At 42.0% G+C, this 14,259-nt stretch overlaps 2 protein-coding genes across 2 annotated transcripts; both read left to right on the forward strand.

Annotated features, from left to right (window-relative positions):
• LOC105381654 (global transcription regulator sge1) lies at window positions 1-989 on the forward strand. The gene is made up of 2 exons (XM_038114699.2): window positions 1-219; window positions 502-989. Exons 1-2 carry the CDS (start codon window positions 16-18, stop codon window positions 838-840), a joined length of 543 nt encoding a protein of 180 aa, XP_037970627.2. The 5' UTR covers window positions 1-15; the 3' UTR covers window positions 841-989.
• An 85-nt stretch (window positions 990-1,074) lies between these two features.
• LOC105381697 (sodium channel protein Nach) lies at window positions 1,075-5,741 on the forward strand. Its single transcript, XM_048622553.1, has 10 exons — window positions 1,075-1,325; window positions 1,800-1,994; window positions 2,452-2,736; window positions 3,590-3,677; window positions 3,753-3,838; window positions 4,069-4,272; window positions 4,411-4,532; window positions 4,877-5,042; window positions 5,276-5,373; window positions 5,584-5,741. The coding sequence occupies exons 1-10, from the start codon at window positions 1,219-1,221 to the stop codon at window positions 5,727-5,729; spliced, it is 1,497 nt and encodes a 498-aa protein (XP_048478510.1). The 5' UTR covers window positions 1,075-1,218; the 3' UTR covers window positions 5,730-5,741.
• Window positions 5,742-14,259: the final 8,518 nt, after the last annotated feature.

A 14,259-nucleotide genomic window follows, 5' to 3' on the forward strand; every position in this document is an offset into this window, starting at 1 on the left:
GAGCCAGGCACCGAAATGATGCAGCCAATACTGGTCCTACTGGCGACGTCATGCCTCGCCGCGGCGCTCCCCGCCCCGCCGCCGCCGCACCCCGCCGTGGTGACTTCAGACGTGGAGAGCCAGGCGCTGCCGGTCCACCTGCGGAAGACTGCCTTCACGCACCCGCGCCTGTGGGACATCCTGCCCATCACTAGCTTGCTGCACGAGGGGGAGAGTCCGGTAAGTTACTGATGTTTCATGTGCAACGGAAGCGTCGAAGTCTTTGTTTGATGATGAAGATATTATATAACTAAATTGACTGAGTTCTAGAGTTACTTATAGCTTTCTGATTAGGTTCGATTCAGTACGAGTAGAGATGTGTTAAAAAAGTTTTGCTTAGCATTCCTTTAGTCTATAAAAAACCCAATCCAATAGTTTATAAACCCACCACAAATAGGATGCTAACTTTATAACAAAAATAGTAGTAAGTAGTAAATCCAATCAAAATATTTAACATTCCAGGTGTACGACCGTGAAGCTGAAAAAGTGGAGCGGAACAGCGTGTACAACATGCTGACCCACGCCGGGTTCCTGTCGCGGGCCCACGAGCGGCCCCCGATCCTGCGCAACCCGGGCCGCTGGCAGTCCAAGAAGCACCAGCATCACCACCCGCAGCCGCATGAGCATCAACCGCCGCAGCACCAGCACCAGCCTCAGTATCAACAGCCGCTGCAGCATCACCAGCCTCAGTTCCACGCGCCCCCGCCAGGACACTACTACCAGGAAGAAGCTCACTACGAGTTCCAACATGGCCCCCAATACGACCATCACTCTAGCCCAGAACATTTACAATATTTATAAAAAGCTTTCCACCATTTGGTGAATCAGTATTTTATTAAGAAACGAATAGTAGGATAAGATTATGTATTCAAAATACATCCCACATTGTTGAGATTCTTTAGTGTAGATATTTGTAAATATTATGTTAATACACCGACAATGATACAAAATATAGTGTGTTGTGTTATTACGAAACCATGAATTTATTATGGCTATCTGCATAATTGCTACATGTGCTTTTATAACGTATCTCATTAAAAATGTATAGGCGTTGCAGAGCTAATGTTTGCGCATAACAAACAATACCTGCATTGTGCATGGAACATTGCATTACTTTTTCAGATACTGAAGTGGACACATTTAATTATTTTAATTCATATTTAGACAGTAAAAAATACAATGTCCTCGACAACATCTTGCAGAGCTCATGTTAAAGAGTATTGCGCAAGTTGTTCCTTCACCGGTGTGCATTACATCGCCGATCACACTAAACATTGGACCGAAAGGTAAGCTTCATTGAGCCTCGTATTTCATCATTTACTTTGACCACTTTTGACGAAGTATTCTTTAGGTACACTTATGTTATGTAGGGTCATAAGTACTCATACTTATACTTATACCTACATAAAAATATTATTAAGTAATGCTACAAAGTTTATAATCCGTTAAATTGATGTACTTATAGTGTATAGTATGTTGTATCACTATTATTATTATTATTATTATTTTATCATCAGACAACAATAATTATTGCTGGAAAATTGGCTGGTCTGAGGATATTGAGATTTTCACGTTTCCGTGAGTTATTATTCTGTGGTAGAAGATATAAAATCAGTGGTGTAGTTAACATTACCCTGCGTTTCACTCGATTACTGATAAATAGATAAGGAGACTTACTTCGACATAGAAGCTATTTATGAAGACAGTAGGAATATTCCGCCCCAAATCCATTAGCGCCAACTTACTCCACGTATCCCCAGATGCCTCTGGCTGGTGCTAGTAGCGCTAGGCTGGTACGGGTCGGCCGTGCTCATCATCGCGGCCTTCGAAGCCTTCGCGTCCAACCCCATCAGCTTCGGCGTGGAGACCGCCTACCTGCCCTGGAGCACCCGCATGCCCGCCGTGGCTCTGTGCGAGGAGAACAACCTGCAGAGGGTCTTCGATGTGGCTGATGAGTTTGTATACGTGTTTGAGAGTAAGGGTAGCAGTTTCACTGATATTCATATGGCTGGCACATCTATACTTATCAGATTCTTGCGCGTGCCAACATTACTATCATGCTGTGTATAAACTGGCATGTCTGTATCCTGGCAAGTATACCAAGCAGTTAGGTTAAAGGCAAGGCAAGCACAAGCATGCAAACTTATGTTTAATTTTACGGGCAAGTAGGTAAGTGTATCGCCATTGTGAGGACAGTCAATTTAAGTATACTTTTCCTCCTGACTCTACAACTTTATGCAAAATATAACCATACAATAAAAAATATATGGTAATCAGCCTGTTACACATCAAACCAATAAAGGCCAGTTTTAAACTATGTTTTGTAGTTGCTTTTATTCGATTCCGATGAATCCCACACTCTTGTCTTATGCAATGTTTATCGAAGTAAAAACACTGTGTCCACACTTCCAGTATCTGGACAGTAGACCACCCGGCAGACCTGGACGACGTGTTGCTAGAGATCGCGTATTTCCGAGGAACTCTCTTCCGAACCATCCACTACTGCCTCAAGGGAGGCCTCAACCCGCTCTGTCCAGTTGGCAACTACAGCTCGTATGCCAACCTCGTGCGAAGCTCCTGTCAGAACAGCCTCAGTAACTGTTCTTACAATAATGAGCCGTTCGACTGCTGTGAATACTTCCAGAGCATTCACACCGACCTTGGCACCTGCTACATATTCAACTCCATTCAAACGAAGTAAGGTGGTTCTACCTTTTTTGGCATAAGATTTTTTTGCCCAATCTCGTATTGCATAGTAACGTTTGGTCAAAGTCTCGTTACGCCGAAAATCGTATGGCATAAATCTCGTTTAGTAAAAAGTTATTTCGCATAACATTGTTTAGCCTAATAATGGTATGGCCAAATCTTGAAAAGCCTAATAATGCTATGGCATAGGCTTATACAAAGTAATAATATTCTTTTGGCTTTAACTTTGACGGAGCGTCTCCCTACATAGCGCAAACTGGTGCCTTGTATTGTTTCCGCTGTTTGGAAAACGCTCCGCTCCGCTTCGCTGCGCTCCGCTTTGGTTTTGATGAACATGTGCACCTAACACGCTCCTCCTCGCTTTGCTCGTCGTCGCACCTATTTTTAGGTTTCGATCTCATGGGGTTTGTAATAATTATATTGGTCGTTAACTTTCGATTTTTTGATCATACAATATCGTGATTTTCGGGATGTAGGAGAAAAATACCACAATTTGTACATTTACTACATACTAAATATATTATTTATTAAGATAACATTAGGAGAAACAAGATTATACATAGGTTATAGACGAACATAAATTTGAGCAAACGAAACTTAGGTGTTTAAAGATTGTGCCTAAAGAGTTTTAGACGAAACGAGCCTTATGCCACATAAGTCTTGGCAAAGTGATGGTTCGGCCAAAAAAGTTTAGACCATACGAGTTATGCGAAATGAGTTTTGGTCAATAAAGATTATGCCAGATGAGCGGAACCCAAGTAAGGTACCTTATTGTTTAGGATTACAATTAATTACAGATTTCCGTATTTGTTGGTATGTCAATAGTATTTTTTTGTTTACACAGGGAGCCGAAAATTTATAATCTCTCAGTACATAATAGAACCACATCTAGGCGTGGAGTTCTGAGATTTGATGTATTGGTTCCTTCAAAGGTAAGCCTGTAGAGAAAAGGGTTGCCATAATCAATTGTAAGGGGGTAGGTAATACATATCACATAACTATTTCAGGTGTACACATTGGGAGACGACGAGCTGCCAACGATCACTACTTTGATGACGTCAATCATTGAAATCAAGTTGGGAAACCGATATTGGTAAACATTTTAGATCCTTGCGCATCATTTATGCAACCTAAATAACTACACCATTTCATGAGCTTTTAGAAATTGACTTTTTTTTTTATTGCAGACATCACAGTTTCAAATACACGGACAGAAAGAAACATAGATTTGCATGCAACTCGGCATAAGTAATGCAAGAGCTTCTTTTAATTAAAGCCTGTAAAGACTACTTCAACGACTCTACAAAGTTTTTACACCTGCAGGCGCGACCTGGCAGTCCGCAACATCGAGAACGACCCGCTGCTGTCCGAGACCAGCCCGGCGCAGCGCGCGTGCCGCTTCCACCGCGAGCAGCCCGGCCTGTTCCCGCGCTACTCGTACAGCGCCTGCACCACGCAGTGCCGCCGCCGCGGGCAGACCCGGCGCTGCGGCTGCAACGACCACCTCATGCCGGGGACTAGTGAGTAGCTTCCACCGCGAGCAGCCCGGCCTGTTCCCGCGCTACTCGTACAGCGCCTGCACCACAGAGTGCCGCCGCCGGGGGCAGACCCGGCGCTGCGGCTGCAATGACCACCTCATGCCAGGGACTAGTGAGTACTGAGCAGCTTCCATCGCGAGCAGCCGGGCCTGTTCCCGCGCTACTCGTACAGCGCCTGCAACACGCAGTGCCGCCGTCGGGGGCAGGCCCGGCGCTGCGGCTGCAACGACCACCTCATGCCTGGCACTAGTAAGTTGGTTAACTACATGTAGTCTTTAAGGGCCGTGAAAAAAGGCACGACAAAATAACACCTAACAAATAGGCGACGGGCATCAGTTATATGTTCAAGCCCTATAGTAGTAAATTTACAATGTGTGCAGTAGGTATCCTTACTATAGTGATTAATATCATATTTGGACCCAGTAAAGCTAACTTCAGCTAACAGGACAGGTGAATGTGGCCTGTTCTGATTACCTTACAAAACATAATCATAAAAACCGCCCAACAACGCTTCATCACCAGCCCTCCTCGTCCACATTGTGCCTTCCTCATTAAACCACTAACAGCCACCACCCAATAACTTCTCCCCCCAGCGGCAGCCGACCACTGTAACCTCACGGGTCTGGCCTGTCTTGCGGCTCACGTGACCGAGCTGACGACGCTGAAGCCGCCGTGGGCCGCGCGCGCCGGCCTCGCCTGCGCCTGTCTGCCCTCCTGCACTGATACTGATATTACTGTCGTCAAGAGCGATAAGAAAGGGTGAGTTCAAAATGTAGTAGAGAGATAATTATTACTCTACAGAGGGAAAAAAATTCAATAACAGAATCCAGCTCCGATTGCAGCCACAAATTTCAGGGAGACTGTAGGCCTGTAGGTCGTTCGGTGGCCTAGCTTTAAGATCAAAACTGATTGTTCAATACAAATACACACGTTCGCAAGGATTTCCATGGTACCGACATAGAAATAAGTAAAATTTATTTCAGGGACAAAAGCCTGAAAAAAAAGAAATCAGTTGTTCAAATCGCGCTGGCCTATTTACCGACGGAAAGATTCAAAAGAAATATAGTTAGAAGCCGCTTGGATTTGGTGGGTAAGTGAGAATTACTAAGAACATAATTAATAGACTGGTAATTGTTGAGATTTTATAAACAAAGAACAAATGAAGCTAAACGCTTTAAAGGAGAACCTAAATGGTCACAAAACTTTACCTACCAATTGTGTGTGTTGTGTGTATGTGAAAAACTTACTCTTTTCACTCAGCTGATAATACAGTAAATTATGAAAATTTAACCATTTCCAGTGTCCATCGGAGGCACGACGGGGCTGTGCGTGGGGGCGAGCATCCTCAGCTTCGTCGAGCTGGTCTTCTACTTCACAGTTCGCTACATGAGCAACCTTTTACATGAGAAGAAGAAACAAAATCAATCTATTAGTTATTATTATTAGCTAGGTACTTCCAAAAAATATTTTGGTTGGCAGCTGATTTTAAAAGTTATGCCTTCAGCGTGAACTATGACGATAAGTATCTCTCTCGTATTTGTTTGTTTCTCTTTTCGTTGTGAAAAGGCGAAATGTTTTCTAAGAATTTTCGGCTTTTGTCCAACTAACATGACCAGAAAATTTACTTTTCATAGCAAATACACAACACATGTATTATAATATATTTAGTCAATATTTTTCTTACTCAGACTATTCTTCAACATAGGACTAGTTTATAAATATCTATCTGACCCTCGAACAAATATTGCGTAGAATGACGCAACAACCTGTGATGCAGTTTACGGGAACTCTATACAGTTCTAAACGCATTAGACACAAGCCTTGTAGACTCTGGAAACTTTATGTAGGCCAGATAATGTTACAGAACAACTTTGTATGCAGGACGGAACAATTTAATGTAAGGTACCTTAGTCTGCTCGGAAAATCTGGAAATTTCGATGGCTGACTACCTACCACGTCTAAAAAATTTAACATGATCAAGTAATGAATGACTTACATAATATTATCCATGTTATATCGGTTTAAACCTTGTTTAAAGTACCACAAGTAATACAAGTTCTTATTGTTTTTAACTTTAAAGTACCTACCTACTCTATAAGTAAGTACCTACTTACCTAGTTATTTAGTGACGGCATGTAAAAGCAGATAAGCTCCTTAGTTTTCGTCGGAGTAAATATTAATAATTTAGCATAGATAGATAATTTAGCATAGATAGATAATTTATCATTATCACCTAAGAATGAATTAGATACTTTTTGTTAGACCCACAATTCGCATCATACGAAGACGCTAGCGCCACCACTCTGACCCTTATTAAATTACGTGGGACGTACAGGAAATTAATGGTTAAAGCGAATGCGAATGACCTACCCAGTGTCCTACTATTGCACACTATCCCTTATGTTGTAATACTGCCGTGGACGTAACTGTATAGTTAATGTACCTAATGGTTGATGCCAAGTACCGTCCATCTTCATTACCTACTTGGAAGCAAAACATGTTGCGTTACCTTATAATTTAATTTGTTTACGAGTTTGAACTATGACACGGCAATTTATTTAACGCGAGGAATAGAATGTGCGTGCGTTTAAAAATTAAATAAAAAGCGTTGATAAGTATTTATAAGCTGCTTTATTTTGACTAGAGTTTCATTAACATTTACAACGTAAGTTTTAATTAAATATAAATGCTGAACTTATTTATTATTTCTTTAATCTCGAACCCATTTAAAATCTATGTAAGTCTAGTACTACATTTCAGTAAATACCTACGAAATTTCTACATTTTAGGAATAAGTAATCATTTTAAGGTAGAAAGGCAATGATAAATCAGTCATTGATTGTAATTTGGTGTACCTATTACAAATACTACACTACGTACAAATATATACAAACACATCAGAGCCATATTACATTAATCCAACTTCTTTCTAAATCTTACCACTTTTACCCTACCCGCCCTAAACCTTAATGTTCTCTATTCTACTGGCACCTCATCTCCCGCACGTCGTTTCAATGTCTCCTCATGAGCCACCAGCGGGAGCAGGGCCCGTGCGGCTGCACGCGGCGGTAGCGCATGCAGTGCCACTGCGGGATCTGCTGCATGCGCCGGAGAGCCTCCAGCTGTTGGGAACGGGAGAAATGAAATGAAATGAAATCGTTTATTTTTTCGACGTAGAATATTAGAATTACTTTTCAAAAGTCATAATCTACCAAGTACCATCATTTCACAAAGACCCCGTCATTAAGGAGGAAAGAAATGGCGAAAGAAGAGAGTTAGGATAGAATAGAATAACATAGAATATTACTTTATTGAACACGAAATAAATCAGTCATTCAAAATTACATATCTACAGAGGATTCGAGAACCTCCTAAAATGGGCGGGTTATCGCTAAGAGCGATCTCTTACAGGCAACTTTATGTATTACGGAAACAAAGTAACAAATTAGAGGGTGTTAGTTTCCATTTCTGAACTACGAACTACACTCGCCATAGTGCGTACTGTGTATAATTTATTTGGCACTCAAAGGGCGTGCATGAAAGAGCCTTTTCCCGAGTGACTTATCAACCCACCATACTTCCGGGCACCCTTCCCGGGCAGTCAACTGAGAGTTGCTACTCTGACTGGCAAATCCTTTCACCATGGTGAGTGTACCTACTGACCAACCCTATTCCAACTCTACCTAGTGATTGTCATCAACACGCTAAGAAGAACTCGAAGTAGGCTGGCTCGTTTGCGTAGCCAAAAGCGTGCGTGTATTTAGCAGAAAATAAATAGTTTTCTCTAATTAGTTGCGTACGAGTAGAACCCTTCGGTGGTTACCCTCCTTAGTTGGCTTAGATAAGCAATTAAATTTGGAATTACGGTTTATAATACTTAATTATATATAAGTACTCACATAATCCATATTTCGGGCCCTGAGTGGATGCGCGTCGACAGCAACCAAACACACCAACACCAGCACCAACAAGCAACAGAGACACACCACTTTCATATTTTCCACTTTTCCTCTCAACAAAGTAAAACTTTACAAAACTTTTTATCGATAAATTAGGTTATAAGAACAGGTGCGATTGGAGCGACGTCACGTTGGTAGTCTATGGTCGGGAGTTCTGAGGGAGGCTGGGCAATGTGGACGCTTATAAAGGGCCGCGCGCCCACACGCTTTCTTCCCGACATGCAACAGGCACACTCCGCCGTGGGATAGACGTGTTGCACGGTGATAAGCGGAGCGGGGAGCGAGGAGTATCATGGGTTATATGGGTATCCTATATGGTATTCGTTCCTAAAAGTTATCTGTATTTATGACGAAAATGTTAAGTATATCAACATTATCTGTTAAGCACCTCTTTGACCTACATTCAATATTAATTATAGAATTTATAGAGCTATTCCTGTAACAAAGGAAAATAATATCTGGATTATAATCAAAGACGACATCGGGAGACCGTCAAGCTATAACAATAGCCTATCAGATGAAAGCAACTTGTTTTCTTCGATGCTCAGTTTATACTTTATACTTAGCGAGAAATCATAAAGATTTACAAGAAAAATGTCAAGGCTATATGGGTAGTTTATCTGACTTTATTATCCGTTACCTAGTACTTTTACCATTTTTATATCAAAATAGTTACGTACTCAATGATTTTTACCCACCTACCTAAAAGGGAATGCTAAAACTATAAGTTTTATGCTTGCGACTGTAATTATGTAATGGGTAGGACCATTTAGGAGGTGGGCCCATTGCCATCATTTGAACACACGCAAAAGGACGAAATCCGAAGTACTTGAATTATCATTTTCTTATCTACAATGTACTTATATTGCTCCTTATACCTTCTATAAAATAATTATTTGAACAATTAGCACAATCATTTATTTACTTAGTTTGTTTCTTAATAAGTTTGTGTAGAAAATGTTAGTTTTTAGTTATATTTTCCTATAAGTATTTCGTCATTAGGTAAACAGAAACTTCCAACATGTGTATCAGAATTCTTCCCAGAACTGCAAGAAACAGTACTGAGTCAGATTATAATTGGATTACTTAACTCATTGTGTTGTCGCGGGTCACAGGATTAGAACGTTAACTATATCTAGAAAATTCTGGTAAGTAAACACTTATATAAGTGTAAAAACTAATAATCTCTTGACTTCCATCCTGTCACCACGGTGACAAAACTTAGTTCAGCTCTAGTGTTTGTCACACGCAACGCTAAGTAGAAGTCCTCTTGACAAATTTCAACCATGTTGGTCAGTTGACATCATAGTTAACATTCACCAACTGTGCAAGAACATAATATAGTGCCCAAGTGACTGTATAATGTACACCACCATCTAGCCCGTAACTTTGGTACGGCTGACGGGCACCACTGGAGATAGGTTTTTCACAATAGTCAGGACCGTAGTGATATCATAAGACCAGACACACGTACGGTGGCCTGAGCCTAAAAGTATACAGGCGGAGTTTTTAAAACAGCGATCTCAAGCTCACATATGCTGCTCAAGCACATCCACATAAACACCACTGCTACACACAACACACACAACACGTCCCCGGATTTATAACAGATGTAGCTGGTCCCTTCATCATCAGGGATCGCTATTTTAAAAACTCCGCCTGTATACTATTTTAGGCGCAGACCACCGTACCTACATAGTGTATTGGTAGACATGGGCATCTACCTAGTAGCCCGACACCTTCCGTGAGGGCTGACAACTGGGGGGTCACTTTAGCTTACTATAAACTAAGTTTCGGAGCGATACGCTGCCGCTGCTACATTTATTCACCTTTAGTAAGTCTAAAGCGACCCTCCCGATAAGGATTCTGTTACGGATAAAATTCTACCCTGAAATTCGGTATGTTAAGTAAAAAAAAATTGATGCTAATTCCAAAACCGTTTCGAGATATTATCTTCTTAATAAGTGTCTCATTCTTAAAAATATAAAATATTCAAGGATTCCGATTATTTTATCAAATATGAAAATATAATTTGTCCTTCAAGACGCTGCGCAAGGTTAAATTTTCAACCAAAGAGAATAAAAATGTTCAATTGTTAAATGTCACTTCTGTCAATCTAAAGTGTAAATATTCACAGAGTTACGATCTTGATGACGTCAGCGGCTGCATGGTAGCGAATGACGTCATAAAATCGTCAAAGAGCCGATCTTTAATTATTTTTTATTAAATTAACGAGAGCAGTAAAATAAAAAATATTCAAATTAGTTTCTCAAATTCCAACATACTTCAATTTAAAATTATAAAAACAATCACCATAAAATTACTTAACATACCGAATTATATGTTGTTTACGTCAATAAAAATAAACTAAACTGATCCACATGTTCCAGCTAGATTAGGCGAGCAAGGTGACGAAGTTAATACAAACCTTTTAGTGAAACCCTAGAAAGACTAATATAAGTAAGTACTAAACTAATGTAGGAAGGCCATAATTTCAGACTATTCGACAACTGGGAAAGTAGTTATATATAACCTCCTGACGCCCAGGCGTTATTTTATTTTTTAGGACTATCTGCCCACGGTCCTCACACAAGGACTATTGCGTTTACCTAGCTTACGGCCCAGAAACTTAAACTTGAATAAATGTCGCAAAAAATATTATATTGTTAGCGATCAGAAGTGGATTAGATTTAAAAAAAAAGAACGGTTACAAACAAATTTACCTTTATTTACAATTATTGCAACAAATTACATACTAGAAACTAAAACTAAACGGAATTCACTCGATTAACACAAAACACCAATTTACAATGCACACAAAAATAATTAATCAACAAGAAATTAATAAACAAAAGAACACGGGTACTTCCCAACCAGCAAGTCGCGTAGATCACGATAGACGTCCGTCGAGAGGTAGCGCAGCCGAGCAAATGGGCTGCATGGCCTGAGCGGCTTCCTTATATAGCGTCGGGGTCTGACGCGCTACTCTGATCCGTAGGACAGTGGGGGCAGTGCTAACACGGCCTTTCCTGACTAGGAGTCGTCATCGACGACCTCCTGAGGGGTCCGTGCTGGCCCTGGCACGCTGCTTGGTCCTGATGGTTGCGCTTCACCTTGTGATGCTGATGATCCTGCTTCAGAATCATCCGTCTCATTACCTGAAAACATGAGACAGTTTTTCAAAAGTTCTAATGTCAAAAGAGCCTATCGCTTAATCTAGCTCATAAGAAACAAGCAAAGCATCATAAGTATTTAAATGAATGGGCCCAATGTCTTACAACTTCGTTGGCTAGCATCTTCAAACTTGGCTTCAGGTACAGGCACAGGATCTGTGAACAAATCAGATGGAAGGCGTCCCAACCACCTGCGCTCAGTCGGAGGCATCACTGATTCGCACGACTGAGGAGTTAGAGGCATCACTGAATCGCATAACTCGATGGACCAGCTGAAGAGTCAGAGGCATCACTGATTCGCATAACTCACACAGCGCAAGACAAGAGACAAGTCTTGGTACATGATGTGGTAGACAAGAGGCATCACTGATTCGCAAGTCTACCAACATCCCCACATGATGGTGTTAATGGTCCAGCACGCCATGTCTATAACTGTTTCTAATTTATTAATTTAGGGGGGTATTAGATGGCGGCCTTAGAGTTTAGAAAGTAAGGGTCTGTTATGATTATTAAAGGGGAGCAAAGAGGGACAATAAGATAAGAGACATGACGGCTAAAGCAAAAGCACACATCAACTCACATTCGAAGAAAGCAGCACACGTATCAGGGCACCACTCTCCACGCCAGGGGACCAGATACTCCGCAGCCGCCTGAGTGGTCTTGCCATATGACCCGCTCAGCAGCTTCAACTCGTAGCGGTCACTCGGCAAGGCCTTCAGCACTCGGTATGGCCCTCGCATCCCTGGATCTAACTTTCCTGTTGACTGCGAGTATTTAATAACAAACACAAGGTCATCAATATTAAACTTGCGAGGCGGTCGCCTCTGCCGGTTGACTGTAGTGTCCTGTTGAGCCTGATTTTTCTTCAGAAGGTCATTGGCTCTGGCTCTGCATAACTCCCGCCATGCATCGCGCGGAGTCTGTTGTGAATTATCTATGGCCACATCACGGATCAATGACCGCAATACTGGAGTGACAGCGTCAATTCCTACTAGGAGGTTCAGGGCAGAGTGTTGTGTGGTCTTCTGCTTCGTCATATTCAGAACCAGCTGCAGCCGCCATAATTGCTCAGACCACGAAGCGCCTTTGTGATTGGCTTCGATCCTAATCATGTTAAGGACCGTTCTAGCATACCTCTCTACTTGACCATTAGCATGGTGCATCTCGGGTGTTATGTGATGGATATCGCACCCAATGTCAGTGAGAAATCGAATGAATTCCGCTGATTCGAACATTCGGCCGCGATCGGTTATTAAAAGCTTGGGTGCACCAAAGAGAGAGACTGCCTCAGTAAATGTGCGTTTGAGTTCACCTACATCCTGACGGTATATGGGATACAACAAACAGAATTTGGAAAAAGCGTCTATCATTAGCAAAACAAACTTATAGCCGTTTGATTCGGGTAAAGGACCCAACACATCTAAATGCAATGTGTGGAAGGGAACATTAGGTTTTTCCCAGGAAGTAATGGGCTGGTGAGGCGCCCTGGGAACTCGCTTTTTGGAAACACAGACTAAACAATGGGCAATGTACTTAGCAACGAATTGCCGTAGGCCGGGGAACCAAAAGTGCTTCAACACAAGATGCAGAACCTTATCTACACCAATGTGCTCATGCTCATCGTGAAAAATTCTTAGTAAGCTCAGCCTATGGCCCTTAGGGATAAAACAAAGCAGTCTTGGTTCCTCTCCTATAGGTTCGTACCGATAGTACAGGAGGTCATTTTGATTTACATAGCGACGCGTATCTAGCTCACCGTCACGCAATTTTTGCAACAAGGTCTGTGTTTCGCTGTCAGCTGACTGGGCTATTTGCGCCCAATTACGCGGTTTGGTTATGTGATGGACTTGGGTGGATGGGTTCCGGCTAAGATAATCAGCGTGTGACATCATCACGCCTTTTCGATACTCGATGTCGAAATCAAAATCTTGAAGATAAACCCACCATCGAGCCACGCGGGGAAGCAAGTCCTTTTTGTTTTGTGTGGCCTTGAGAGCATTGCAGTCGGTTACAATCTTAAACTTTAATCCAATCAAATAATGACGAAAGTGCTGCAACGCTCTCACGACCGCCAAGGTTTCAAGCTCATACGAGTGGTATTTGCGTTCCGCACCTTGCGTAGCCTTACTATAGTAGCTCACTACGTGTTTGGTACCGTCAGCCCATGTCTGCATAAGGACAGCGCCATAGCCTATACCACTCGCATCAGTATGAAGCTCTGTTTGAAGCTGAGGGTCGAATATGGACAGAATAGGTTCACTAGTTAGATGAGTGATTATTTCTTGCCGTACTTGTTCCTGCTCCGGTCCCCAACAAAATTCGACATTACTTTTTGTTAAACGGGAAATACACGCTGTTTTTGTCGCGTAGTTCTTAATGTATCGACGGAAATATCCTGCTAATCCCAAAAACTGTCTAACTTGTCTCACATTGCTGGGGATCGGTGCATTAACCAAGGCTTCAACCTTTCGGGGGCTCGGCCCTACCTGACCTTGGCTCACCACTCGTCCTAAGTATTCGACTTTTGTAGCAAGAAACGAACATTTTCCTAGATTGATGGAAAAGCCTGCATCAGTTAACGTTTTTAAGACATCGCGTAATCGAACAATGCCCTCCTCAACAGTATTACTCATAATGAGTACGTCATCTACGTATACGAGTACGTAACCCGCTTCGATATGACTTCGCAGTGTTTTATTTATGATGCGCTGATAGACTATCGGCGAATTTGTTAATCCATAGGGCATCCGCAAATACTCATAGTGGCCTTCGGGTGTTACAAAGGCGGTTTTATGAATTGAGGCCTCATCTATGGGTATTTGGTGGAAGCCGGTAGCCATATCT

This window comes from Plutella xylostella, chromosome 8, assembly GCF_932276165.1.
Source record: "Plutella xylostella chromosome 8, ilPluXylo3.1, whole genome shotgun sequence".
Taxonomy (NCBI): domain Eukaryota; kingdom Metazoa; phylum Arthropoda; class Insecta; order Lepidoptera; family Plutellidae; genus Plutella; species Plutella xylostella.